We start from the raw sequence: 27,341 nt of genomic DNA on the forward strand, positions 1-27,341 counted from the left end.
TCCCCCGCAAGGAAGATGGAGTCGCCCAGCCCGCTCCTGGCCTGGTGCGTCCAGCACCTGCGCGGAGACTTCGGGCTGGACGTGGGCGAGGACGTCGTGAGGTGAGCGGGGCCCGGGGCGCCGGGGGCGGGTAGGAGCCGTGGCGGGCCCCGCTCGGGGCCGTACCCTCAGCCGGGGCCTAGTGGATCTCTTCTCCCTGGCCCGCTGTGCCAGGCCGCGGTGGCCTGTCGCCTCCGGGTCGTCCCTCCCCCCCCCGACCCCACAGAGAGGCCAACACAGAGGGAAAATGGTGTTTTCAGAGCCGCTCTCGGGGGATCCAGGGATCTGCGCCCTGGGTTGTCCCTCGGATGAGTGCCCCGTGAGGGGACAGGGGGGGGGTGCGAGGTGGCAGGGAGGGGTGTGGGGTCATTGCGGGTAGGTGAGGAAGGGCACGCTGCTGTCTCCTTGTGTTTAAGTAGGAGCTTATTGGTTTGTGGTTAGAGTCTTTATGTGACTTGGTGGGAACCAGAGTCTCAGGGTGAATTTTTTAGTGTTGGGCAGAAGGGTCGGGGGGATGTCACTGCGCTGGAACAGGGGGAGAAAGATAATTTACCTTACTTTTTTCAGTGAAACAGCCACAAGGGATTTCCCAAAGTGTCTGTCTCAAAATTTCACAACGCTTTCCCAAAGTGCCTGTCCCAAAATTTGACTCATAAACCTATTTCTTACTGTGGTCTCTACAGAAATCTGATCTGAAGAGGAGAGAGAAATTGCATATGTGTGCAATTAGACTGTTGGTTTCGTCAGAACAAAAGCCCCCTTACCCATTTTCCTTCATTCCATCCTCTTGCAGGTACATCTTGTCAATAACAAATGAGGATGAGATCCGGGAGTACGTTGTTGACCTCATTCAGGGAACTGATGGGCAGAAGAGTTGGTTTATAGAAGAACTGCTGGCCAGGTGGCGGAAATCCTCCCAGCTGCCATCTGAGCCTTTGCCAGCGTATCGGAAAAAGGATGGTGAGTGGTACGGGGAGGAAGGAATTAAAGTCTCAAATAAGCTTGTCTCAGTTATTCTGTTTATAAACAATTAGATGCCACGAATGCCTGTGACTGGTCCTATTCCTGTACTTTGTAGCAGTGTAAAGCCAATTTGCATTCACTAAGAGTTCAGGGACATCTTTCTCTTGCTGGTAGTTACCCAGCCTTTCTTTGTGCTTACGCACACTTCCAGAGACTTCGGAAGTGCCTCGGGCTGGAGACCAAGCAAAAAAGGGTAAACGCAAAGGAAGGAACAAGCAGGAGACGCCTGCGTATGCTGAGCCAAGTGTGCACGTAGAGGAAGTAAAAACCCCCCTTGACCTGGCCAAGGTAAGTGTGTCTAGTACATGAGGGCAGGCTTTGCCTGACTGTGTGTCACTGGGTGCTGAGGGCATGCTTTGAACCTGGGTCATGGGAAAAGAAAATATCAAACACTAACAAAAGATGTGATTGGAAAGTGGAAATAAGTTTTCAGAAATGTGAATCCTGTGTTATCAGAGTCCTGATGAAGGGGATTATGTGCCTGAAAGCATGTTTGTGTTTCCCAGCTACATCACAGGGTCTAATAAATGCTTGCCTCCACCTGCAAACCCTGTCTTGTCTTACATACAGCACAGCTTCTGTGTGATATAGGTTTATGTGTCTTTGTTCCCTCATAGACAGCATCCAGCGTGGCAGCCACAAGCTATAACTTGAGCAAACACTTTGGCAGCTGTTGGGATAGGCAGAGGTCCCACACTGCAAGTGTCAGTGAGTTGTATGGCTGCCCAGTGCAACGAGAGGGGCGGCTGTTCCTGTGCATTGATTGTTCAGAGCTGACTGTGGATTTGGACAGGCCGTGCTCATACCCTCTGTGTGTGTATGGGAGTCTCACTACTGTGGAGCAGATAATATGTGGATGGGGAGAAAGACTGTATGTTTGTGTCTGTAATGGAGAGTAAAATAATGATCAGGTAGTGACTATATCAAAATGGATTTTACTCTCCCCAAAGAAGGCTGGATGAGAGAGTGGACAATGGAAGTAGATGCTGTAATTAATAATAAAAGCTGTTTCTCTAAAGCAGAGGTGTGAAGGTTGAGGAATTAAGGAAACCACCAAGTGGGTAGAACATTCCTTCTTCCTGTATTTAAACCTTCCCAGTCACGCTGAATAAAGCTTTAATTGGCAACTGAAATATTTCAGGCTGCTTCAGAGAGGAAGCCTTGGGCGCTAGATAGAGGAATCTGAGAGCTGTAGTGAGTGCCTTTCCACTAAGCAGCAGCTTTCGTTTGGCCATTTCCCTTTCTTGTTCAGCTCCACTCCTGCACCTTTAGTGTCGAGACTGAGATGTTGTTCAATTTTGTGGAGACCTTTTTTTGCAGTATTCATAAGCAGTCTGAGCTGCAATGGAAGAAACTGCAAAATAAGAGCATAGAAATGCTAAAAACCAGAAAATCCTGCTATTTTCAAGCAGCATAAGGCCATGCAGCAAGCAGTAGTTGCCTTTTTCTGTGATAGTTAACTAACTTTTTGCAGCAGACTTGCTTTCCATTCAGCAGAACCATTTCCCACAGTCAGTGCATCAAATATGACAATCTTTGATGTTAAATGTTGTTGTAATTACCTAGGCTGAATTTCTAGATTTTATTTTTGGTGTTTGGTTTTGATGCAGAGCTGCCTTCTGGGAACCCAAGCTCCTTAGGTACAGATCCAGCTGCACAACTGCGGTCCAGGTTGCATCAAATACAGCAGATCACTCTATTGGTGCCTGAGTGCAAGAGCATGCTCCACAGAAATAAGTGCGTGGATGTGCAGTGCGCTTGATTTGCATCGTTAGACTTGCAGTGGAGTCCTTCATGCTATAAACATCAAGCACATTGCACCTCCCAAAATTAAATTCCATGATTTATCCAGGTGCAATCCTGATTGAGCAATGTCCAAATCCTGAGAGTCAGGGTTGCACCTGAATAAATAGTGGAACTTAAATTTATGTTTTCAAATTGAAGCTTTTGTAGCAAGGAGGCTGCAAATGCTTAAAGTGTTTGTAAAAGTGTTTGTAAGATTAAAAACCACATTTTTTTGAACTGGAGGGTTAAAAATGGACAGTAATTTCCATTTCCTTGTAGTCATCTTCTAACTTCATTAAAAAAACACCTGAGAAAGCTCTGCCAAGGCTTGCTAACCAAAGTTGCTTTATCTGGTTTAGTTTTGTGGTTTTTTTTTTTTTTTTCCCGTGACGGTAGTCTTTGGATCTGGCAGTGGCAGTAAAGCCAGTTGGGTAGAACTGGGGGACTGGAAATGCTGCATCCGCTTGTCACTAAACCAGTAGCCTGCTGCTATTGACAGCAGGTAAAAAGAGTCAAGACAAGGTGTCCTAATGCCACAGCACTGCACCGTCACTGAGAAAAGCAGTGTGGGTGGATGTGAGACATAGAAGCAGTGCAAGCTGATGGCAGTGCAAGCTGATGTGCGGGTTAGGGAGTGGGAGTAATCCTCTAGCATGCAGCAGGCAGGGAAAGTGAGTTGTTGTTCTTTGGTGAATGAAAACAGGGTTTCTGGGAAAGGTTTCCGAGAAATCCTCTTTTCTATTGTCGAGAGAGACTGTGGAGAGGAGAGGCAAAGAAAAGCTGCGCTTGAGCTGCAAGAGGATTTTCAACTGTGTCACAGATATGACAACTAAAGGCCGGAGAGTGCATTTATATTGGAGTGCTGCTTGCTGAAATAGATAAGAGTAATAAATCCTAGTCTTTCTTGGCCATGGCTAGCATGCCATTCATGGTTGAAACCAGTCTCATCTAGTGTTATGAGATAGGTTTGTGCCTGGAGTGTGTTGTGCTTCGTTTTCAAAACATCTGTTTTTGAGTATTGCCAGAGAGATGGTAGCAGTTGGCTTTGTTCTGTTCCCCTGGAATGGTTTCTGTGCTGTAATTAATTCCTGCAATTAACTTCTCAACAATTCACTTCTCAGCCAGTACCTGCTGGAGACGTCAGATGGGAGGAGGAACCCTTTGTTTCTTTGATCAAGGTGTAAGGTCTGAGGGAGAAAACAGAGAATTCCACTCTTAGATTATTAATCCAGCCATCATCTAAAATATCTTGCTTTGTTTCTGATCAGGGTTTCTCTACTTTGGCCTGACCCAAACCCTGACCCAATGCAGTCCCTGATTTTGAAACTCAGAGAGGTGAATCACAGAATCACTGATGCCAACTCATGAAATGAGGAGAAGAATTTACATTACAGCTAAATACTTGAACATGCAGTGCATGGAAAACCTCTGCTCAGGTGGCTGTGCTGGGTGGAAAATGTAAAAAATGCTGGGTGGTAAACTGGCTGTGAATGAAGAGGTCCTGCTGCCACCAGCAGCTCTGTTTCTGGGGACAGGCACACACAGGATTTCATAGTTACAAACAGGGGGTTGCTATAATCTAAATAACCCTTGAAAATAAATCTGGGAGTAGCTGAGCTGCTGTTTGAAACTGTTAAATACCTGTGAGTTGATATTGCAGGTCTGGAGGACTGACAACACGCCTGCCATCTAGACTCAAGCAGTTTTAGCTTTCACAGGCAGCAAACATCAAGAGGATCAGCAACATCCTTATGTCCTTGCTTTGTTTAGATTTCTTGGACCTTTTCTGGCAGGCCTATGCTTGTCTCCGTTGAATCTGGGGTCTGGTCAAGTTTCATTCCAGTTAGGCAGAAACACTTGTCTGAGTCTCCGCAGTCTGTTCAAGGGTCAGTGCTTTCTCTTTGCTGCTGGTATTGCACTGCAAATACAATTTGTTTATTTTTTTGCTTCTCAGGCACAGGAGAACAGCAGCGGAGTCAGCAGCAGTAGCAGTTCCTCTAAGAAGAAGCCTAAATATGTCAGCCTGTATACCAAGGAGGGGCAAGACAAGTTGGCTGTCCTGATCCCTGGCCGTCACACCTGCGAGTGCCTGGGCCAGAAGCACAAGCTCATCAACAACTGCTTGGTTTGCGGGCGCATTGTCTGTGAGCAGGAGGGCTCTGGACCCTGCTTGTTCTGTGGTGCTCTGGTTAGTAATGAGGTGGTTTTTATTTGCCATGCTTGGATGTGGTGTAGTTTGCTCAGGGCTTTGAAATGGCATGGGGCTGAATTAGCCTCTCAGATCAAAGTTCTCCAAGCTCTAAAACTGGGCAGGAAAGAACCTGTACTATCTCCTTCTAGGGGAAGGAGAGCTACTGTGGCTTTGTCACTTTGTGTTTCTTTTATGATGTGCTGCATCAGAGAGCAGAGAGGTTTCCCTCATGATTTACATCACTTTGAAGCTTGCCTGATTTATGACAGTCTACTGTGGCTGTCCTGTGCATCACACTAGTGTCCAAAATGAGTGCAAGGCTTCAGCCCCATCCTGGGCACAGCCCTGGTAGCCTTGTAAGGGGCAGGAGACACGGCCAGGGCCAGTGTGCTGACTTTTCTTCAACACTTGTGTGGTATGCATCATTTGGGATACTTGTTACACCCTGTATTTGGTTGAAAGGGCACCTTTTGGAGAAAGGGGGCAAGTTAACAACTGCAGATTAAGTCAAGTCAGCTTCAGGAGAGAGGAAAATATTGGGTGGATGAAGAAAATGTTTTAAATCAGGTTGTTTGCTATTTTTAAAGATCTGTTTAACTCCAAGTGGCCAACCAAGAGAGAGGACTCAGTGTTAAGCATTGTTCATCTGCTTGAGGAGGTTGAGTGTATTTCTCATCCTTTCAGATCACTTAGCAGTGTGCCCACCCACAGAACCAAGAAAGACCAAGCTGTACATTTCTCATTAATTGCTTTTAGTAAAGAACAAGCTTTCAGGATTCTCCCCATGTAAATAAAACTGAAGGAAAGGAGGTGTGGACTATCTTGGCTATTTTAAACAGCTTACCTTGAGCTGTTGTCCAAGGCTCTGAAGCTGGTCAAGCATGTGATGTCCTTCCTAAGTCTTAATTTTTTTCCTTAGGTGTGCACTAAAGAAGAGCAGGACATTCTTCAACGGGACTCAAACAAGAGCCAGAAGTTGCTGAAGAAGCTCATGGCAGGTCAGTAGCAGTCACATACCTGTAATATAATTAATCCAATCAGTTATGCAACAGCAGGAGCCTCACTGTGCTACAGTTGCCTTGACATTGTGTAGGAATGAGAGTGTGTGTCCTGGTATGTAAATTATCTAGATCCATTCATCTGAATTATAAAGAATTGCTGGCAAAGTCTAAAGGTAATTCTTTCCTGGGAGCTGGCACTTGAATGTTTCTCTGGGATGTAAATTGCCAGGACAGTTTGTGAACTTCAGACTTTACTGAGCCACTTGCCCCTGTTGCTGCATGGTGTTTGTGGTGGGTATTAAAAGGATGTCTGGGAAGCCGTCTCCTTGTATCCTCTCAGCAAGCAGTCGGCAGCATTTCTGGACTTCAACAGAGGTGATAACTGCTAGTGTCAAATGGCAGTGTATAATGTCCTTACCCAGAGGCCCCAAGGCTGCTCGTTTGGCATTCCCAAATCAATCACGTGAACTGGATCATTGTAGCAGTCCTTGAAATTAGGATAAGTCTCATGTGGAATGTGTGCTGTGGAAAATGAAGTGCTGCTATCTGATTTGCTGGGCCTAGAGAGGTGGTGGTTAATATTTTCTAACGACTTTTCCTGTCTAACACTTATCTTGGGAGCTAAAAATAGGAACAGAGCCAAGGAAAGCAAGAGGAAATGATACCCAGTCTCCCAGCAAAGATCTGTGCATTATGGGGATGTTTGTCTGAGTTTAGCTGAAATATAGCCAAGGTCACAGTGTTCCTGGTTGAAAAATACACTTTGCTGAAGAGCTGGGGAAACATTTACTCTGGGTCTCGGTGTCAACTTATCTTTGGAGCTGCTGAGATGGCAGGAGGTCCTGTAAGTCCTTGAGAGTAACAGCTGATCACCAAGTCAGTCTGTTTATAATCCTGTAGAGCTCCTGATGTACTTCAGGATCCCCTTTTCTTACCCATTTTATCGGTCTTCCCTTCTGCCCCTGCCAGGTATTGCTTTGTATGTTATCTCTGTAGGTGAAAGCTGAAATGTGGATAGCTATTTGTCTCGGGAGTGAAAAAATGTGGATCAGCGACAATAGGGGAATACAGGCTTTTTGGTTTCCCCGAAATAAAGGTGTTAGCCTGTGTGATGTCTTCTGTGAAATACATTGGTTTGTTCCATTGTGTCTTTGATGCAACCTTTTACACCCCTTTTGTTTGTTTGGTTTGGTTTTGGCCCCTTGCCAGAAATGGTAAGAAAGAAGAGATCGTTGCTGGGAATAGATTTCTCCATCTCTAACAGTAGCTGGTCTGAAAAACCTTCTGAGGTGCATTGGGGGTGGATTTCATTTGTGAGAGGCTCATACAGCAGCAGGCAGAAGGCTTGTTCTGTGCGTAACTGGCAGTTGTCAGTGATCTGTCATGACCAAGAGCCTCTCAGTGGAAGTAAAAACACTTAGGAGAGGGAGGGGACTCAAGGCCTGCAGTTGGTGATGGGTGAAATTTGGACTGCTGAAATTGTTAGGGAAAGGTGAAGGAGAATCAAAGACCACGACCTTCTCTTTAAACATTACCTAGACATTGTCACTGTAGTATTTAAATGCTTCCTCCTATTTGGAGGAGGGAGTCTGTGAAAGGGGCTAGAGGGAAAATCAGGGCTTGAACCTGGTTTGGAAAGGTGCTGATCTTGGTGCAAGGTTCTTTTAGCTCCTTGAATGGCTTTTTTTTAGGGGATATTTCTGCAGCCAGCCCCACGAAGGCTGAGCTTTAAACTACTGGCCCGTCCATGACTATTGAGCTGTGATTTATTTTCTATCTCAGGTGCTGAAAGTGCAGGGAATTTGGATGCCATAAGTAAAGACTTACTGCCTCGACAAGAAGCTAGACTCAAAGCAGGCCTGGAGATGGCTGTGAAACACAAAGACAAGTTGTTGGAATTTGACAGGACAAGGTAACACACTGGCTGTGAGACCATTGTGTAATAATGTAAATTATCTGGTAGGCTGAGCTGCCTTTAACAGAAATCTTAGAGAGTTCCTTCTAAAACCTGGCCCGTAGCTACAGCTAACAGACACTTTAATGTTGCCATTTGGTGGAACAAGAGTGAACCCCTCAAATGGGACCTGTTTGGATGGCCTTGCTTGTGTCCCTGACAGTCCAGCTCTCTAGAAGAACAGAAAGGAGGTGGTAGGAAGGCAGGTTTGGGGCAGGTGGTGCTGTGTCACTGTCCTGCTGTCCTCATCTTTTACTATTATGGTTGTTTCTCACCAGCGTGCGTCGAACCCAGGTCATTGACGATGAATCAGATTACTTTGCCACAGACTCCAACCAGTGGCTGTCCAAGCAGGAAAGGGAGGCCCTCCAGAAGAGAGAGCAGGAACTGCGGGAGCTGCGTCATGCCTATCGGCTTGCCAAAAAAATCACCATCGACTTTGCTGGCAGGCAGATCCTGGAGGAAGACAACAACATTGCTGAATACCACAGCAAGTGAGTGAGAACTGGCAGTGCAAAGGCATGCCCAAGAGCAGGGAGGTGAAAATTGTTACAGGTGGTGGTCTGGCTGAATCTAGAAGAGCAAGTGTAGGGAAAGTGGAGCAAGCCATTCCCTTGAAGGGCACTTCTGACACTAGGATGCAGTTTTGCATTCTTTTCTTCCTTGAGGGTCTTTTTGGCTTGCAGCATATCATCTCCTTCAGCACCACTCTGCTGAGACCTCCTCCAAAGCCCAACTGTGTGAGGCTTGCACGGGGTTTCAGTAGCTGGCACGTCTGTTAAAGATAAAGCTGCCTGGAAAGAGGTGTTGCAGAAGGCCTATCTCAACAGAATAAATTCATCTCAAATTCAAACCAGGCTGAGTTTCTGTGGTAGATAAGAGTGCCTGTTCAAATTAGAAATCAGACCTAACAAGGAAATTTAGCTAGGGGAGGTGGTTAAAAAATGCTTTGGGTCAGAAATGTTTGTGTTGGAGAGAAGAGAGATGTTGCCAGGGGGAAGCAGGGAGTTCTCGTGCCTCTTGTTTGTGCTTGCAGACTGGATGAAACCATCAAAGCCATTAATTGCGGCACACTGAGCAAGCCAGCTGGAGGCCCAGAAGCAAAGACGACTCTGAGTTCTGGTGTTTTAGTGAATCCCTGTCTTCTTCAGCCTGCTCCTTTGGTGAGTACAGGTTGAATGATTTATACCAGAGTAATAACTAACTTTGGGAGAGCTGAGCTTAAGAATTGTGAATTCTAGCATGTTTGTAGTACCCCTTTCCTCCCCTGTGTCTAGGAGATTCTCATTAGCCATCTGAGCTGGGGACAGAAAAGGTTTGCCAATGCCCTGCTCTGTTCCCCGCTCTTGGGAGGTTTGGTTTATCTGAGTTTTAGTCTCCTACCTCCTCTTCAGGAACTTGAAAGAATTTCTGAGAGTCAGCCTAAGGTTGTGTCACTTTTTCAGCTCTATTTATGAAGCCTTTTCTGCCAGAATTCCAAAGGGCATAATCTCTACGCTCTAATTCTACTGTAATCGTCGTGTTCTTGGTGTATGCTAAGCATTTGGAGGTTGGATGATTCCCAGTTTTGAGTGTTGATGGCTGTGAATATGCTTTGAAAATTGTATCTTCCTGTGAATGCTTTGAAACACCAGCAGGTGGATTTGTCCTGTAAATCCATAGTTTAGCTGCGATGCATAGAAAGGAAAAGCCGCACAAGTGGAGCATGACCTTGCTTTTCCTCCTGCCAAAGTATTGCGTGTAAGCGCAGCGAGCTTGCAAGGAAGGAAGGGTGATCACAATACAAGTAATACCTCTGTCCCTAAATGAAGGAAAACTTCAAATAGGATTTGCACTTGATATACATTTTTCCTAGAGAGGTGCTAACCTTTTTCTTGTTTCTTTTGACCACACTGAAGTGGGTGGACCAAACTGGTTTGCTCCCACACCGGAAAGCCATCCATTCCATGGATGCTGGAAATGAGTCTGGCTTGGAACGGAACAGGTTGCGGATTCAGGATCGAGAGTTGCAGGAGATCTCAGATGATGGTTGGTGCCTCAGCATGCACCAGCCTTGGGCTTCCTTGCTCATAAGAGGAATCAAAAGGTAACGGGTTGGCATGAACTGTGTTATATCCTGACCAGCTCTTGCTTCGTAGGTGAGCTGGGAAGTTGTGTTCCTCGGAGGACCTCTGTGGACTCGCTTGCTTTGTACAGTGACTGATAACCTAGTGATAGCTCCAGGTTTGGAAGCCATGCTTCCTCATCCACTGTACTGATGGTTTGAGAAGCCTGATGAATTGATTTTTCATGTGAGTAGCTAACCTGGAAGGTACAAGTCTCTTCACAGTGGGTAAATTTAGAGAGAGGCTGAGATTTCTGCACTATAGTTGGGGTGTACCTTTCTGGAATTTGAAAGGTAAATAAGCTGAAAATGTGAATTATGTTCTTCTGGTCTTTTTGTCCATCATAAAGAAGCCAACAGGGGGACCAGGCTTTGTTTAAAAAAAACAATCACACGCACACACCCCTTGCCACCACCTTCCTCCTCTGGGCTAGGAATCAGGTTACAAAGAGAAGCTCCTTCAGCACAGCATCCCTGACATGTTAGTTTACCTTTTCTACCACTAGTATGGAACAAAGAATCTTCTTTAGCCTTTTTTATTTCCTTTCCTTCACAGAATTTTTCATTTTAGAGGGCAAAGCTTTTTCACTTCCCAGGCTGAAGATGCTGTAAATCTTAATGTGCTCGGCTTCTGCATCTAGGTGATCTGGGGGTGCTGTCAGCTGCTGTGATGCAGCTGCAGCATTGATGCCTAGTGCCCATGCTGGGATCCCTGAGAGCTGCAGCTAATGACTGCTTCATACGGATTCGTGGTCCTTTATCTTTATTACTCCCTAGATTGCATGCTTACTGTGTGTAACTTTTTGAGCTTGTAAGGGAATTGCATGAGCAGATTGTCCTACACACATGTCCAGCGTACTGCTGTATTTGCAGGGGATTGATGTCCTTTTTTGCTGTTGCTCTAAAGCAGTGAGGACATGCTCTGCTTGTGGCATTATTTCTTGCCCATCTCAGCTTTTCTCTGTAGTGCTGACACGTTGCTTGAGTTTAAATAGTCAGGGCAATGCTTAGCAGCAGGAATTGTGTAGCAAAACATTAGATTGAAAAATCTGTCTGTGTGGGTGATTTCTGCTGAAATTTAGGTCCTAAATTCTCCTTTGTTCTCTAGGGTGGAGGGCAGGACCTGGTACACATCTCATAGAGGGCGGTTGTGGATTGCAGCTACTGCTAAAAGACCTTCGCCTCAGGAAATCTCTGAACTGGAGACCACCTACAGAATGCTGCTCCGGAAAGGTGAACTTCTCTCCTTGGATCTTTGTATTATTTGGTACATTGAGCCATGTAATGAGCAGTGTCGGAAAGCCCTCTCTGCTGAGCAGTTATTACAGCTTCACTTTTTAACCTTCTGTTCTTTAAATTCTCTTCATCCTTTCTGCATTTCGTCAGCTGGATGGGTATGCTGATGGACTTTAACTCCATCCTTTAGCTGGTCACATACTCCAAGCACAAATGCGAATTGCACCTGACTTCTGTGATAGCTTTTGACAGCAAAGGACTTCATTTCATTCTCGGCTCAAGTGTGTGCTTGCATGTGTGTGAAGTGACTTGTGCTTCAGTCTGTTTACAGTGATATTAAAGGCTTTTCATGTATTCTGACCATGTGGAAATCAGGATTGAAAAGCTGCAGGTTCTCAGGAAGATGTTATTCTCTCATGTGGGTAGGAGGATGCTGGTGGCTGCACTGCCATGCCTGTTTGTGCGGTGTTTCTGCATGTCACCCAGCTTAAATGTCATACAGCAGGATTGTTGTCTCCCTCATCAGAGCCAGGAGCTCTTCCTGCACTATATGTTCCTCTGTCAGAAGCTAAGTAGGGAAAGGTGTATATATAATTAAATCTCCCAACCTTAGTCCTGTCATGGTGAAGATCCTGAGCTGGAAAAAAAAAACAACAGGGTGTTGAAATTGCTGTATGTTTTCTCGTGCCTCAAAAAGTAGAAGTGCATGGTGGGAGGGGAAGGCACCTGGGGGTTAGAAGACCCCAGCTGTGTGTGTGGGGATGTGGGCCCCCTTAAGAGAAATTTCTTTCAACGCAGATGTGGAATTTCCAAGCGATTATCCCTCAGGGTGCCTCCTAGGCTGTGTGGACATGACCGATTGTTTATCGCAAGAGCAATTCAATGAGCAGGTGAGTACCGCAAATAAACCTTTACGAGCTTGCATTAGCCAGCAAACTTTTAAAGTAGTGTAACTTGCCTCCATGAGATGCTCTAGAGAAGACGTTGAATGGAGATTTTAGACTGTGTTGAGAGAAGATGCAACTACTATGCGGTCTTGTATAACTAGAAGGAGAATGTACCGAGAAAATGCATTTCAGCAATGGCGGAAGGGAGCAGTGGACTAATACAGCCTAAATCCATCATCAGCCTCTCTGGCAGTGTGGTAGTTTGGTTGAAACTAGTTGCTCACATACTCTGAAACTCTTTTCAATACAGACTCATGCCTGTTTAATTAAACCAACACCAGATTGAGAGACCATGCTGCATGGGCTCATGACAGTTGTTGCTTCCCTTGCTGCACAGATCGATATGCACCAGGATGCTGTGACTGTGCTGGACTGTGGAAGATGGGAAACTGCAATGCATTCATGTTGTATTGTTTTCATCCTCATTTGGCAAACTCAGGAGCTTACATCTTACCTCGATGTGACTTCTAAAGTGCTGGTTGTTTCTCTTGAATCTTTGTGGGGTCCTAATAGAAAGAATTGTTCCAAGTTTTGCCCAGCTAGGCAGCAGTGTTTTGCTACCTCTGGGTATAACTATGCTGATCTTCCCATCTCGGGGGGGGACTTTGGATTAGGAGCAGTCATATACCTATTTGGCCACTTTTGGAGTGCAGCAAACAACTCCCTGAGCACAGCCAGCAGAGACTTTGCAGTTACTGGAGTGATTTGTGTGGCAGAGGACGTGAAGGGGCCTGGAAACTCAAGACAGCGTGGAAACATGGAAAGCTGCAGCAATGGTGGTGATGTGCCATGGGACCTTGTCCCTGGCCCTGTGCTACCAGCAGGATCAACTACTCTGGTATGAGAGAGGGTGGCTTGGCCCAAGCGGAGGCATCTAGGTCCATAGCTGCTGGAACTGCCTGGTGCTTCTTCCTGGAGCTGGAGGTCACAGTGGCCTCACTCGTGAGAGTTGTGCTCTGGTTGGGGCACTGAGTCACCAGGAGGAGGAGGTGAGCACCCTCCCACCAGGGAGGATGGACAGGAGAGCCACAGGGTCTTCACAGGGACCCTGCAGAGAGGACATCCAGAGCCCCTAGATACAGGGAAGGAGGGACAGCTGGAGATTACAGTGGATCAAGACTCCCAAGGGAGTTAAGGGAGGTTTGAGTGGCCTTTGCTGAATGAGGCAGGTGATTTGGTGGCCAGGGACACAGAGAAGGTTGAGGTACTGAGACCTCCTTTGCCTCAGGCTTCCCCGACAAGATCTCTGAGATCTCATGCCTAGAGGCAGGGTTCAAGGAGGAGAGGGACTACCTGTAGTGAAGGGAGGAGATTGAATCAGGAGCCTTTTGAGAAATCTCAACCCGTACAAGTCCGTGGGTGCTGATGGTGTGCATCCAAATGTGCTGAGAGTGTTGGCAGATGTCTTTGGGAGGCCACTCTTACCTTGGAAAGGCTATGGAGATCAGGAGAGGACCCTGATAATTGTAGAAAGGTGACTATTACATCCGTCTTTAAAAAGGGAAGGAATGATGACCCTGGATGCTTCAGGCCAGTCAGCTTCACTTTGGTCTCTGGGAAATTCGTAGAGCAATTTGTCTTGGAAGCCAATTTTGGGCACATGGAGGAGCAGTGTGGATTTACCTAGGGGTAAAATAATGCTTGACTAACCTGATTACCTTCTATGATCCAATAGTTAGAGTGGTGAGTATCTTTTACTTTGTATTTAGCAAGGCTTTTAGCCTGGTCTCCTACAGCATGCATGTATCCAAGATGAGTCATTATAGTCTGGGTGGGTGGACTTCTGGGGTTGACAACTGACTGGGTCATGGGGCTTCAAAGTGCAGTGGTGGTTGCCTCATAATCTCCTTGGAGGCTGGTCACAGGCTGTGTTCCTCAGCGCTTTTTCCTCAAACTTCTCCTGTTCAATGCATTTAACAATGACCTGGAGGGGGAAATGCAATGTCCCACAATGACTTTTTGAATGTTGCTCTTGGGAGGAGCAGTGGGTACACTCAGCAGCAGGGCTGCCATTCAGAGGAACCTTGACAGGCTGGAGGAAAGGGCTGGCATGATATTCCTGAAGGCCCAATGCCAAACCCTGCACCTGGGGTGGACTAACCCCCTGCATTGGTGCTGGGGAGTGGTTCTGCTGAAGAGGCACTGGGGATCTTGGCAGCCAGTGAGCTGAACGGGAGTCCTGGCAGCAAGGAGGGCTGGCAGCATGATGGCCCAGTATGGCCAGTAGAAGTGATTATTTCTCTTTGCTCAGCATTGGTTAAACCACATCTGGAATACTGCGGTCACAAAAAAGATGTTAATAAACTGGAGTGAGTCCAGTGGAGGCCACCAAGGTGGTTGGGGGCTGGAGCACATGGCCTGTAAGAAAGGCAGGGGAAGAAAAGAGACCTTCCGCTTCCTGCAAGGAGGCTATAGAGAGACAGAGCCAGGCTCTTTGCTGATGTACATGGCAGGAGGATGATACACAAGGGTCATAAATTGAAAGGGGAGGGTTCAATGTGACTTAAGAAAAAAAATTCCCCATGAAGACAGCCAAACAGGCACTACCCAGAGGGATTGTGCAGTCTCCACCCTGAACATTTTCAACACCTGACCCAACAAAGCTGTGAGCAACCTTGCCTGAATTCAGTGTTGACCTTGCTTTGATTGGGAGGTTGGACTAGAGACCTCCTGAGGTCCGAGTCTGTGATGCTGTGGCTAACTCCATGCCCAAAATCTGGTGCAGCAGCTTTCTTCAGGGTGTGTTTTATTAACTTAGAAAGCCTGTGCTTAGTACCAAGCACAGCATGGCTGTTCTCAATACTGTTTCATGTCTAGTTGCTCCACTGCCCCTTGTACAAGTTCGGTTTGGTCTGATGGGAATCACCAGACCGTGTAGGGTTTGATAGTGAACCTAGACCGTCTTGTGAGATGGAATAAGTGGATCCCTTGGGACAGAGGAGGAGGACACACCAGGCTGATGGGCATCTTCTTGCCATGAAGAGTTGGGGAGGCATCAGCAGCTAGGGGCTGTTTTTCATGAAGTGCTCTTCTGGCTTTCCCAAACCCTTTGAGGTTTTTTAGCAGAGAGCGATGCCTGGAAACTAGAGATGAAGAGAGGATTTCTGATGAGGTTGTGTCTCCTCTTAGTTGTGGGTGGAATGGGGAGAGGTTGGAATATGATATGAGCAGCAGAGGGAGCTTTGGGACTGAAACACAATGAAATCTGCAGGAGTGTTTGGCCTTGTATGAGAACACGCCTTGGGAGAGAGAAGAAGAAAGGACACTGGGGCCAATGTAGGGTGTTTTTTTTCCTGTAGCATCCACTGATTTATAGTTTGGTTTTAAGTGGAGAAACTCGTCCTCCTTCTGCCATCTGTGGCAGTGGTGGAAAAATATGTCCTGGTTTCTCACAAGTACTTTTATGTCCCTAACAATTCACCCTCTTCCTTTGCGGATATGTTCTTCAGGCATTGTCAAAATGGCTGTGACAGCTTGTTACAATCTGGAAATTGAGCTGCAGGTAACTAGCTTTTAATCTTCCCATAGAGGAGCCTCACAATTAGCTATGTTCTCTATAAATTCTTCCCAGTTTGCTGGCACCGTTTGGCTGCAGAGACACTGGAGGAAGAGTAGCGTATTCCAGTAGCACTGCTATTAGACCAATAGATGACAGATTTACCTCTCTTCTCAATGCTACGATGCCATGGCACTTCCCGGTTTATATCTCACTGGGTTTTTGCTGCTCCCATATTGCAAACTATTTATAATTCCCAGTTTGTTGCCTTTTTACAGTGGTTTTGTCCATTTTTTCCCAGGCTTGCTTAATGCAGTGTTCATTTCCCTAGCTTGTAAGATTGAATTCAGAGATCTGAGCATCCTTCTGAAGCTGGTTTATGAGGAAATATATGTTTTTGTGGACTACCATGAGCAGCAAGTGCATCTGAAGGAAGCTGAGATTAATTTAATTGCAAATGCTAGCAACACAAAAAAGTGTGCAGTGCCAACTCAGAAATCGGAGTAGGGTCTCGCTGGGAGTTGGAAACCCCTGTTGCTCACGCTGATGATTCAGCCCAGGTTCATCAGCAACCAGCACCAAAACCACTTGTCAGCAGTTTTATCCAGCCATTTCTTGGTGTACAAAGACTCCTCCTCGCTTCAGGGCAAGTGGGAGAGGAAGATGTGTTATTGCCACTTATGGCATGCAAAAAACATTGAATATTTTCTTCAGATCTGCAGTATATTAGCAAGTAAAGTAACGTGATGCAGCAGCAGACACCTCTCAGACATTAAGCCACTGCGGAGCTCTTTTCAGTCACTGTGCTTTGACTCACACTTCTCCTCTTCACCAATTTGTATTTGAAGCTTCTGCATTTTCCGGAAGAAATTATTTCACAAGTGTAGGGCAAGCCACATTTGCAGATTATACCCACCACCCGAAGATGAAATAGTTCCCTGTCCTGCTCATTTTCTTTTGATGATGGCCCTGCCTTTTTCAGCAGCCGTGGAAGTTTGTTTTGACTCTTGTGACCATTCATTCCCATAGGCAGGGGAGACTCTTCCTGGTCTGTCCCTCCTGCAACTTTTCTATTATTTCTGTCTTTTTGATGCTGTTGTCCACTCCTTATTTAGTACTGTCTGCAGATTTAATTTCCTTGCTGTTTGCATCCTCTCTGAGGTTGCTAATGAAGATGTTAGTGGCACCCTGCTGGTATTTTTCTATCATTATCCTCATTTAGTATTTGTTTTTTTACACTTTTGCTCAAAAAACAATATCAAGCAACAATGTCCTGTTTCACTGGATGCTGCACCAGCAGACTCAGACCAAGTCCCTGCCCCAAGGGCTTGCATTATTATTAGGGATCGGTTATTTATCCGCATTATTACTGGACATGTAAGTCCTTGTGTAACCCCTTCAGAGGGGTCAGTCTTGCAGCTCTGCCCTACATACAGTGTTTGAAGACCTACTGACATTGAAGTTGTTTGCAGATCTGCAGGGCCACGTGAGAAGTGGTGACAGAACAGGATCTTGCATCCAGTAGCTGGCAGGGAGCAGAGGAAGAGCAGAGAAGAGATATCCTTGTGATTAGAATCAGTATCATGGTAGATGACATTGCCCTAATCCCAGTTGTGCTACTAATTGCATGAACTAGTTAAATCCATTCCTCTGGGTCTCTTTCCCACGTGGAAAATAAAGCACTGCTTCCCCGTCAGAGGTTGTAGACACCTAATTTTACTGCTTGAAGCTGTGATCTTTGGATCGAAGCTGCTCTAGGAGCAGAAGTTATTATCAGGTAGGAGAGTCCACCGCAGGTATCAAGTGTCACTTGCTTTGTTTGCAGGGGACTGAAGCAAAAGCTGCTTTCTGAATTCAGCCCTGCTACTGAGGGCGAGTGGTTGGCTGGCGCCAGGAGATCCCTCCGCATGGCTCTTAAATCTCAGTATTTCCATTTGAGCTTTACACATCTTACACCTCCTTGGAGTGCGTTCTGGGCTTATTTCCTTCTCTTCATGGCAGCTACCCAAAAATCCTTGGTTGAGACCAGAATGATCCCTTTGTTACGCTTTTCAGCGCTAAAGGTGACCTGGAAACTTTTTTCTTCCCATCGAGATCTGAGCATTGACAATGGCTTTTCCTTGCTCCGGGGCTGATGTCACCGACACCTTGAGCAGAGCAGGGAGCTGCCTTTCTTTTTCTGCATGAGGTGCCGGTGACTTCAGCAGTGCTTGCTGGGGAAACATGGGCTGGTGCAGGCAGGGCTTAGCAAGAGTCTAAAGCAAGCAGGGAACTATTTAAATTTATGCTGTTTTAATGTGCTCTGAAGTCCATGTTCATTTTGCTAATGACTTTGATCCAAGAGACTATTACTTTGACTGGAAAAAGAACATTTCCGCTGCTGCTATTTTAGTAGTTGATAGGTGTGTTTGGACTTATTTTGAATGCAATCACGCACACATGCTGATATCTAAATGTAGCTATTATCTTGGGTTGAAATACTGGGTAATTATGTTTGATGGGAGTAAAGTGTTTATTTTTCATTTCTAGGTGATCACTCAGTGTCCTAAATCTGTACAAGGGAACACATCTAAGCTATTTTTGTGCCACGAGATTGAAACTATCATTTAAATAGGCTCCGTCTTTCCCTCTCAGGAAATTTGCGTTTAATCTCTTGCCCTCCTCTTCTGTGCCCGGTGAAAATAACAGCAAAAAAAATGAGACTTGGGCGCCAAGCATACAGGACTTGCTTTAAATTCTCAAACAGGAGTGAAGAAGAGGGGTAGAAATTTTCTATAGTTAGACTCCAGAAGGTGCCTGTTTAGATTATCTCCAAGTAAAGGAACAATAGCCTGCTGGTAATATTTTCCTAAGAAAGAAGTTAATGAGAGGGAGAAACAAACATATATGTTGACGTCTACTTTGAAGAACAGTATAAATATGTAGAGACTTTTTATGAGGACCTTGTCCCCAAAGTAAAGGTTTCCTAGCGCAGGCTCTGAGTGAGACAAACGCTTGTTTGTGTGATGCTGTGGCTGTCCTGGCACCTTCGCTCACCCCCCACCAACGGGCTATTTGCCTTCTCGTTCCTGAGGCTTAGTTATTGCACATCTACCAGTGAATGATTTTTAGCAGGGTTTTGAAGGCTAGATCAGATGTACTTCCCTCTGCAGCAATCAACAATCAGAATGCTTTGGGTTGGAAGGGGCCTTTAGAGGTCATCTAGCCCAACCCCCCTGCAGTGAGCAGGGATAGCTTTAACTAGAGCAGGTTGCGCAGAGCCCCATCCAACCTGACCTTGAATGTTTCTAGGCATGGGGCCTCCACTACCTCTCTGGGAAACCTGCTCCAGTGCTTCACCACCCTCATTGTAAAAAATTTCTGCCTTATATCCAGTCTAAATCTACCCTCCTTTAGTTTAAAACCATTACTCCTTGTCCTGTCACAACAGGCCTTGTTAAAAAGATTCTCCCCATCTTTCCTATAGGCCCCCTTTCAGTACTGAAAGGCCGCAATAAAGTCTCCTCGCAGCCTTCTCTTCTCTAGGCTGAACAACCCCAACTCTCTCAGCCTGTCCTCGTAGGAGAGGTGCTCCAGCCTGCAGGTCAGTTTGCGGCCCTCCTCTGGACCCGCTCCAGCAGGTCCATATCCTTCTTGTGCTGAGGGCTCCAGAGGTGGACGCAGTACTCCAGGTGAGGTCTCACCAGAGCAGAGTAGAGGGGCAGAATCACCTCCTTTGACCTGCTGGCCACGCTTCCTTTGATGCAGCCCAGGATACGGTTGGCTTCTGGGCTGCAAGTGCACCTTGTTGGCTCATGTCCAGCTTTTCATCCACCAGTACCCCCAAGTCCTTCTCCGCAGGGCTGCTCTCAATCCCTTCATCCCCCAACCTGTACTGATACCGGGGGTTGCCCTGACCCAGGTGCAGGACCTTGCCCTTGGCCTTGTTGAACCTCATGAGGTTCACACAGGCCCACTTCTCCAGCTTGTCCAGGTTCCTTTGGATGACATCTTGTGCTTGTGCCATGTCAGCTGCACCACTCAGCTTGCTGTCATCTGCAAACTTGCTGAGGGTGCACTCAATCCCACTGTCTATGTCATTGATGAAGATGTTAAACAGCACTCGTCCCAGTACAGACCCCTAAGGGACTCCACTTGTCCCCAGTCTCCATGTGGACATCGAGCTGTTGACCATGACTCTCTGGATGAGACCATCCAACCAATTCCTTATCCACCGAACAGTCCACGTATCAACTCTGTATCTCCCCAATTTAGAGAGAAGGATGTTGTGGGGGACTGTGTCAAAGGCTTTACAGAAATCCAAATAGATGACATCCATTGTTTTTCCCTTGTCCACTGATGCAGTCACTCCTTCATAGAAAGCCACTAGGTTAGTCAGGCAGGACTTGCCCTTGGTGAAGCTGTGCTGGCTGTCTCGAATCACTTTCCTGTCTTCCATGTGCTTGAGCATAGCTTCTGGGAGGATCTGCTCCATGATCTTCCCAGGCACAGAGGTGAGGCTGACAGGTCGGTAGTTCCCAGGGTCCTCCTTTCTTCCCTTTTTAAAAATGGGCACAACATTCCCCTTTTTCCCGTCATCAGGGACTTCACCTGACTGCCATGACTTTTCAAATATTATGGAGAGTGGCTTGGCAACTACATCAACCAATTCCCTGAGGACTCTAGGATGTATCTCATCAGGTCCCAGAGACTTGTGTACATTCAGGTTCCTCAGGTGGTCTCGAACCTGATCTTCCCTTACAGTGGGAGGGGCTTTACCCCCCTGGTCCCCATCTTGCAGTCCATCAACTCAGGAGGGGTGAGGAGAGAGGTTGCTGGTGAAGACCGAGGCAAAGAAGTTGTTGAGTACCTCCGCTTTCTCCTCATCTGTTGATCCTAGGTCACCATTCTTGTTCATAAAGGGGAGTACACTTTCTTTAACCTTCCTTTTCTGGTTGATGTACCTGTAGAAGCCCTTCTTGTTATTCTTTACATCCCTTGACAAATGCAGCTCCAGCTGCGCCTTGGCCTTCCTGACCCCATCCCTACACAACCGAGCAGCTTCCCTGTACTCTTCCCAGGACACCTGTCCCTGCTTCCACTGCCTGTGAAGTTCCCTCTTGCTCTTTAGTTTGACCAGCAGGTCTCAACTCAGCCATGCTGGTCTCTTCCCTTCCTTGCCTGATTCCTTACACCAATCTAGGTGGCTGTTAATGGTTGCAACTGATGAAAATTCTTTGAACTTTACAGGTCCCTGAATTCTCCTAAGCTGGATTTGTCTTTTGCATGTAGCCTGATGCCAGATCAAGAGGTATTAGGCATTAGTCTGGTTTGCAGGGACCTACAGGTGATGCATCTCTGTTTGGTTTCTCACTGTGTAAAGCCCCCCCGGTTTCTGGTTCTAGGAGCAGAGCAGAGCAGGCATGCAGCTGTTTTGGATTATAGATGGTAAGACATGGGGGAGTTTTTCCTTGTGTGAAGTGCTTTGGTTTTCATCAGAGACTCTTCTAAGGCTCCAGCTGCCTTGCATAAGCCAGCAGGTTTACTGAGGCCACTGCTCAGTCTGTTAAGATGAAGGAGAGATTGTCGCTTGATGATGATTAATTTAGGAATGCATTAACATGCCAAAGAAATCGAATGATAGAGGCTAGCTTGCCCTCTCCTCTGGTTTCCTAGACCCTAGGGAAAAAACAAAGCCAGGGCTGAAGCATATGACTTAATTAATGATGACTGTGGACTTAGCCTCTGCTACCATTTCAGCAAACTAGTCAGTGATCTGGGTGTTTTTTTTTTTTTTTGTCCTTTCAGATGTGGTCACTGATACTTGCCGCCTTCTTGGTGTTTGGTTTTTATTTAATCCTGAAACCAAAGGTTAGATAAAATTGACCTCAAGCCTGGCTGCTGCTCAGGTGTTCTACATCTTCGCCGTCCAGTTATGGCTCTGCCACATTGAGCCATGGCCGCCATTTAGGTAGTGACCCCAAATGACTGGGGAGCTGGCAGCTACAGAATATAACCACCGCAGTAAATGTACTAGTGCCCAAGGACTACACTTGCTTAAGCTTTCTTTGGCGTGTTATCAATTTCATAACCCCGAACAGACCGGTCACTCAGATGCATATCCTGGTTCTGCCATGAGTTGGGCCATGAGAAATCCCAGCGTGTTGGTGGGATTGAATCAACAGCTGGAAGCAGCTGCTGGCATCACACCTCCTTGGGGAGTAGCAGCAAGGGTCAGCGTGGGGAGCAGTGGCTGCCAAAGTAAACCAGGGCAGGAATGTGGATGCCTTATTTGTGCAGGGCTGTGTTCACCAAAGGGGTTTTTTTTTTGATCTCCATCACCTGTTGCACTTGGCCGTGCCATTTTTACCCCTTTGCTTTGCTGCTTTGATTTATGAAAGGACTTTATGAAGCTGCTTGAAAATGTCTGGCTGTATCTAGCAGGGTGCAGGCGTTCTGAGCTGCTTGAGCAGAAGCAGGTGGTCTGGTTTCCCCTTGTCTCCTCCTCCCCATCACCTCTTTCCTCCTCCTTGCCAGCTTTCCTCCAGCAGCACAGGTGGTGGGACTATGTTGCAGCTGAGGTTAGCCCTGCCTCCACTGTCCCTTAGCACAGGAGGATGAAAATGTCTCTTTCAGCTGAACCTAGTATACTATTGAATATTTTTCCATGTCCACCCAGTTTCCCCCGACAGTCATCAGGCACTCTATAAACATCACAAGCCCTTCTTGCGCTGCTTGTAGGGTTTACCATGGTTGGGTGTTTTCTCAGGCTGGGATTTGAGCTGCTGAATGGTGTTGATGGCTGTAGGTCCTTGTGATGTCTGTTCACGGAAAGCAAGGGGGGTGCAGTGTGCCCAGTGTTTGCCGGCACCAGAGTCCTCTAGATCTCCCTGTGGGTTGGAGCCCTGGCAGACTGCTCAGCATTTTAAAAATCTGAGTGCACCAGCACGAGTTTGAATATTAAATCTACATTTCAAAGTCCTGTTATTACTTACTACATTTTAATTGCTTCCCCTGCCCTTTGAATCAAAGTGCAGCTTGTGTAGGAACACAACAAGAGCCGGGCTTGAGGCTAGGTGGTGGAGAACACCCACTGGAAGGATCCAGCTGGCTAATGAAAGCAATCCTGCAGCAATCCCAGCCTGCTGCGTCTGGATCTGGTTGCATACCAGCTAAGCATGCGAGTGGCAGAGCAGGCAAGGACTGACAGGCATCGTTGTGGGAAGAAGGGGAAAGGAAGGCAGGCTAGCAAAATTCCTTGCGCATCCTCGCAAAGGAAGCCTGTGCCAGCACATGATCTGCCAGCAGCAGATGTAAGCTCTCAAAAACAGCAGGGAGGATGTTGACTGCAACAATGCATCAAGGCTGCGGTTTGTAACCTCAATAGTAAGGCAGTTAACTTTTTTTTTTTTTTAACAAAGACATTTTGATTGCCAAATCCATAACCATTAGCAGCTGTGGTTTTGAGCTGTTCCTCACACGTTGCAGTCTAGACCTGACAGGCTTTCAAACAAAAGTTTGGCTGCTGGCTTTTGTTTGTGTTTCATTGCGATCCTGCTTTTTTTCTTTTTTGCCTGTTCTGTTGATTTGGATTGAATGTCGGCACATATCCCTTTTCTAACCCAGCCTCTGCGGAGTGGCACCTCTGTATCCATGTGGTCTTCTGTGGCCAAGGGCAGCAGGCATGTAGAGTTCCTCGGGTGCATGTTCACAGGACTGCAGTATTGGATGTTTCTGCCTCAGGCTAGAAAATTTGGCGTTTCTAGAAAGTTGGATCTGCTTTGGAGTTTCTGTTTAGGAAAATGTTATGTTTCTTGCAGGCCAAAGGCTGGCTGGCCTGTGCTAAGGCAGACGGAATGGGTCCTTAGAAGATGATACTTGAAAACGTGCTCAAAGTTGAAAGTATAGTGCAAGACTGTGTAATGAGGGAGATCAAACCTTGAAGTGAAGCACTTGGTGCTCTGCAAGCTCTTTCCAAAACTGGAGATCTAAGTCAGGAGAAGGTGACACAGAGCAGCAGCAAACCTGGATCTCCTGGCTCAGGCGATGGCTCCTGTTGCCAGCTGGGTGTCACCTTTGGGGAAATGTGCCATAGAGCACTTCAGGGTGAAGGCTGGGTTGGGCGATTGGCTAGATAATCCCCCAAAGTGAACATCTGTGTAAAGAGGCGGTGGAGACTACTGCTGTTAGAACAACAGACAGGGAAATGATGCTTCAACACCACTCTCCTTGGAAAAGTGACAGGGATGGATGCTGCTTGGGCCCAGCAGTTCTTGAAGGCTGGTCCTGCAGACTGTGAGAAGGGTGGGATTATTTTTTTCCACTTGGTATTAAATAGCTCCTACCTGTAGATGGACTGCAGAGCCGATAACTGAACTTCAAGCACTGGATCAGTTTTGGCTGCAGCTGTACCCGGGCAGCTCTGCGGGTTATCTGAAGGCAGGAACTGGGGTTACTGCTGGTAGTGCCTGAACTGGAATTGGGGAGTTTGCAGCACCCGCAACTGGATAAGCATCCTCTCTCTCATTTCTGAGGGCTCCGTTTCTCCTGTATCCTGTTGCAGGCTCTGCAAATGTCCCTCTTTGGCTGCGGCACCCCCATCACTCACCAGAAATTCCTGACTTTCTTTTTCCCTTTGCAAACCACTAAAGAAACATTTTCTAGCTGGATGGTGAGCAATTTCCCTCCGGAGAGGAGGAGAAAATGGCTGTTTAGTAGTTAATTACTTTTTACGTTAGTCTGACAGCTATGAAGCTTATGAGGCATGAAAGAAGAGCGGATCCACCTTTCCCACAAATCATGAAGAAAACGGGGTGAAGGAAGTTGCGCCTGGCTTCCAGGGGGATGCTTTGCATCCCACTCCCCTCCCTTGCACGTGGCCAAGGGGCTTCTCATAACACCCGGGGAAGAGCCCAGTGCGTATTTTAGCCTGCTGGGGAAAGCTGATTTATTGCCACTGCTAGTTACAGCAGCCTTGCTCTTTTGGAGGGGACGCCGTCTCTGCCAAGATTTTTTTTTTTTTTTTTCCCCCTTTGAATGGATTTTACGGTGAGCTCTCTTGCCAACACATGGGCTACACTTGCTTTTATTCTTTCCAGACAGTGTTGCTTTCCAGCGCTGCCTCTTTTATTTCAAAGCTCTTAGAGAGCAGCAGGGAAGTGAAGGCTGGAGCTGGTGTCCTGGCCTGGCGCTGCCTGGCAGAGCAAGCTGTATTTCCCCTGTTCTTCACCAAGGAGGCACGCCAGGAAAATGATTCAACCCTTTCCATTATTAACCTTGCAGAACATCTCAACCACCTCCTTGCCATTCGGTGCCAGTGCCCCAAGGCCACCCCCTGGCAGCTGTAAGATGGAGAGGATGGTGGTGACCCGCTGAAGGACTACAGGTTCCAGCGTGCAGTTCTCTGCAGCGCTCTGGCTAACCAGGATGTGCACTGGGGCTGGGCAGTCGTGCGCTTGATGGGCAAGAAGAGTGGAGGGGAGCTCGGGCTGCATTGCAGGGCTCTGTAGGCCAGCCTGTGTAAAACTCGGGGGCTATTCCCACCCAGTGTTAGCATTCGGTCTTTTGCACTGCATTTGTTTGTCTCCTTTTGTGTCCGGAGAACTTAATGAGAGCAAAAGATGCTCTTGAAAGGTCGCTAACAAAGCTGCTGGGGAGTGTTTTGGCTTTGTGCTGCGCAGAGCTGCTGCTCCATTGCATGCGGTGCCTTTGTTCCTTCCTCGGATGCACCAGAGCAGAGCTCATCTCGTTAGTGACGGTTTGGCTCCCCCCCGATATGTTTTCCTTTGGCTCTTTCGATTCCCCTGCCTTTGGTTCACAGCACTCGGGTTCAAGCAAACACAGCTTATTGGGGACGGGTGAAGAAATTGAAGGACTTGGGACAACCCTTCTCCATTTTTTTTTATTTTTTTTCCACTGCTGAGATGGAATCAGGACGAGCTAAGGGTCCTGAACCCCACATTGTGATGAGTGATGCTGGGCAAGCCTGCATGGCCCCCACATCCTGCTGCAGGCTTTACCCAAATCAGGGAAAAAATATTTACTTTAACAGATTGGAGGGGGGGAAAAAATTAGCAGGTTGTTTTTTTTTTTTTTTTTTTCTCAAATGTCAGAGAAGGTGTGTTCATGTCTCTGCTGGCTCCAGGCTGACTTGTCCCCTCCTTTGCTCTTTTGCTGTGGGCTGTGGAGTGGGGAGGCTGGGCAGCCCTGCTGCTATTTCTGGTGATGACAAGCTGGTGATGGGAGGTGAGGTACGGTGAAAACAAAGTGTAGGGAGCAATTATCCCTGCTTGCAGCTTGATTGGGGTGGCTGTTGGGGACATCTGATAGCCACTTAATGTATGTTCAAAGTGCTGGCTCTAGTGAGAGGGCAAATCTGGTGGCTGGTTTTTGGAGGAGCCAAGAGCTCAGCTCCCTTTTCCAGCTTGTACTCAGACATTACATTTAACTTCAAGCTCTTTCTGTGTGTGTTAAGCCGTCTTGAGATCTGCTTCCCCTCTGCCATCCGTGCCCCCACCCCCCCGCTACCCTGCTAATTTCTTCACAGCTAGGATCTTACAAACCTGTTAGCAGCAAATTGAAGCCCAAATGGTGCGGTCACAGAGATAGGATGAGCAGGGAGGGTGGTGGTTGCATGGATGCTGGTGTATGGAGAATGTATGTGGGGTTTTCGACTGTGCAAAGCAGTGGGCTGGAGCAGCAGTTGGTAAGCTGTGCTGGCTGTTCTCAGCCCACGGAGCCCACCGTCCTCCCAACTGCCTCATCGTAAGCCCGCTACGAGGTGGCAGAAGGTTTGAAAGGAGGCTGAATCATTTTTTTTACACTGTAGTTACATTGCATAACCCCTCTCTTTTGAGCTTTCCTGATCATCTGCAGGATTGGATGAGGGTGGGTTTTATCCTTCTTGAGGGACAATCTGGCCTCTGTGACTTTTATTTGTTGTAAGGGGTCTTTTTAACCACCTTCTCCTAAATGCTGTGTTGGTTCCCAGTGGAGGCAATGTCAAAGCCTGGAGTACTGGCACCTGTCTTATTTACACACTCAAGATTATAATGATGAGTGTGGTTGAAATTAGGAAGTAACATCCCCCATCAGACTCCTGGCTGGATTTGATTCTTGGTCTTTTGTAGAGAGGGAGTGTGGTTTCCCTTTAAATTGACCTTTTATTTAAAAAATTGATGTTGCAGATCCTCCTTACTGGGGATATGCTCTGTCTTCTCTTTCTGGCACACCAGATGTGGCTTTTGTGCTTTTTCTACAAGTCTCAGGTTTGCTGAAGCGCTGAGGGGCAGTGGCCGCTGTCTGTGGCTTTTAGTAGTTTGGAGTAAATTTGTTCTCTGTCTCTTAAACTTACTTTGTTGCAGACTGTAGAGTGACTCGACTGACCTCTAACAGCAAAAACACTGAGAAATGAGTTTTCTACTTGTTAGATACTTAGGCAGCTTTGGAAAATGTAACAGAGGCAATTGTGTTTGGTATCTTGGTGGCAGCAGCTCTGCTGAAAGTGTAGGTCAGCTGAATAGTTGCCAATAGGAGAGGCATCTTCGGCACGGGGCAGGTAGGTACCGATGTCCTAGCACTGAGCTA

At 47.0% G+C, this 27,341-nt stretch overlaps 1 protein-coding gene across 1 annotated transcript in view; it reads left to right on the top strand.

Moving 5' to 3' along the window:
- The window catches only part of TRIP4 (thyroid hormone receptor interactor 4), a 35,745-nt gene continuing 8,404 nt past the window's right edge, over nt 1-27,341 (top strand). Inside the window, exons 1-11 of the mRNA XM_075713704.1 lie at nt 1-101; nt 833-999; nt 1,214-1,350; nt 4,802-5,035; nt 5,958-6,036; nt 7,822-7,951; nt 8,272-8,487; nt 9,030-9,156; nt 9,892-10,079; nt 11,206-11,330; nt 12,132-12,223. Coding sequence (XP_075569819.1) covers nt 16-101; nt 833-999; nt 1,214-1,350; nt 4,802-5,035; nt 5,958-6,036; nt 7,822-7,951; nt 8,272-8,487; nt 9,030-9,156; nt 9,892-10,079; nt 11,206-11,330; nt 12,132-12,223 — 1,581 coding nt within the window. The 5' untranslated portion in view covers nt 1-15. The remainder of the gene's footprint in view (nt 102-832; nt 1,000-1,213; nt 1,351-4,801; nt 5,036-5,957; nt 6,037-7,821; nt 7,952-8,271; nt 8,488-9,029; nt 9,157-9,891; nt 10,080-11,205; nt 11,331-12,131; nt 12,224-27,341) is intronic.

The sequence above is a fragment of the Pelecanus crispus genome, chromosome 7 (assembly GCF_030463565.1).
Source record: "Pelecanus crispus isolate bPelCri1 chromosome 7, bPelCri1.pri, whole genome shotgun sequence".
NCBI classification, from domain to species: Eukaryota; Metazoa; Chordata; class Aves; order Pelecaniformes; family Pelecanidae; genus Pelecanus; species Pelecanus crispus.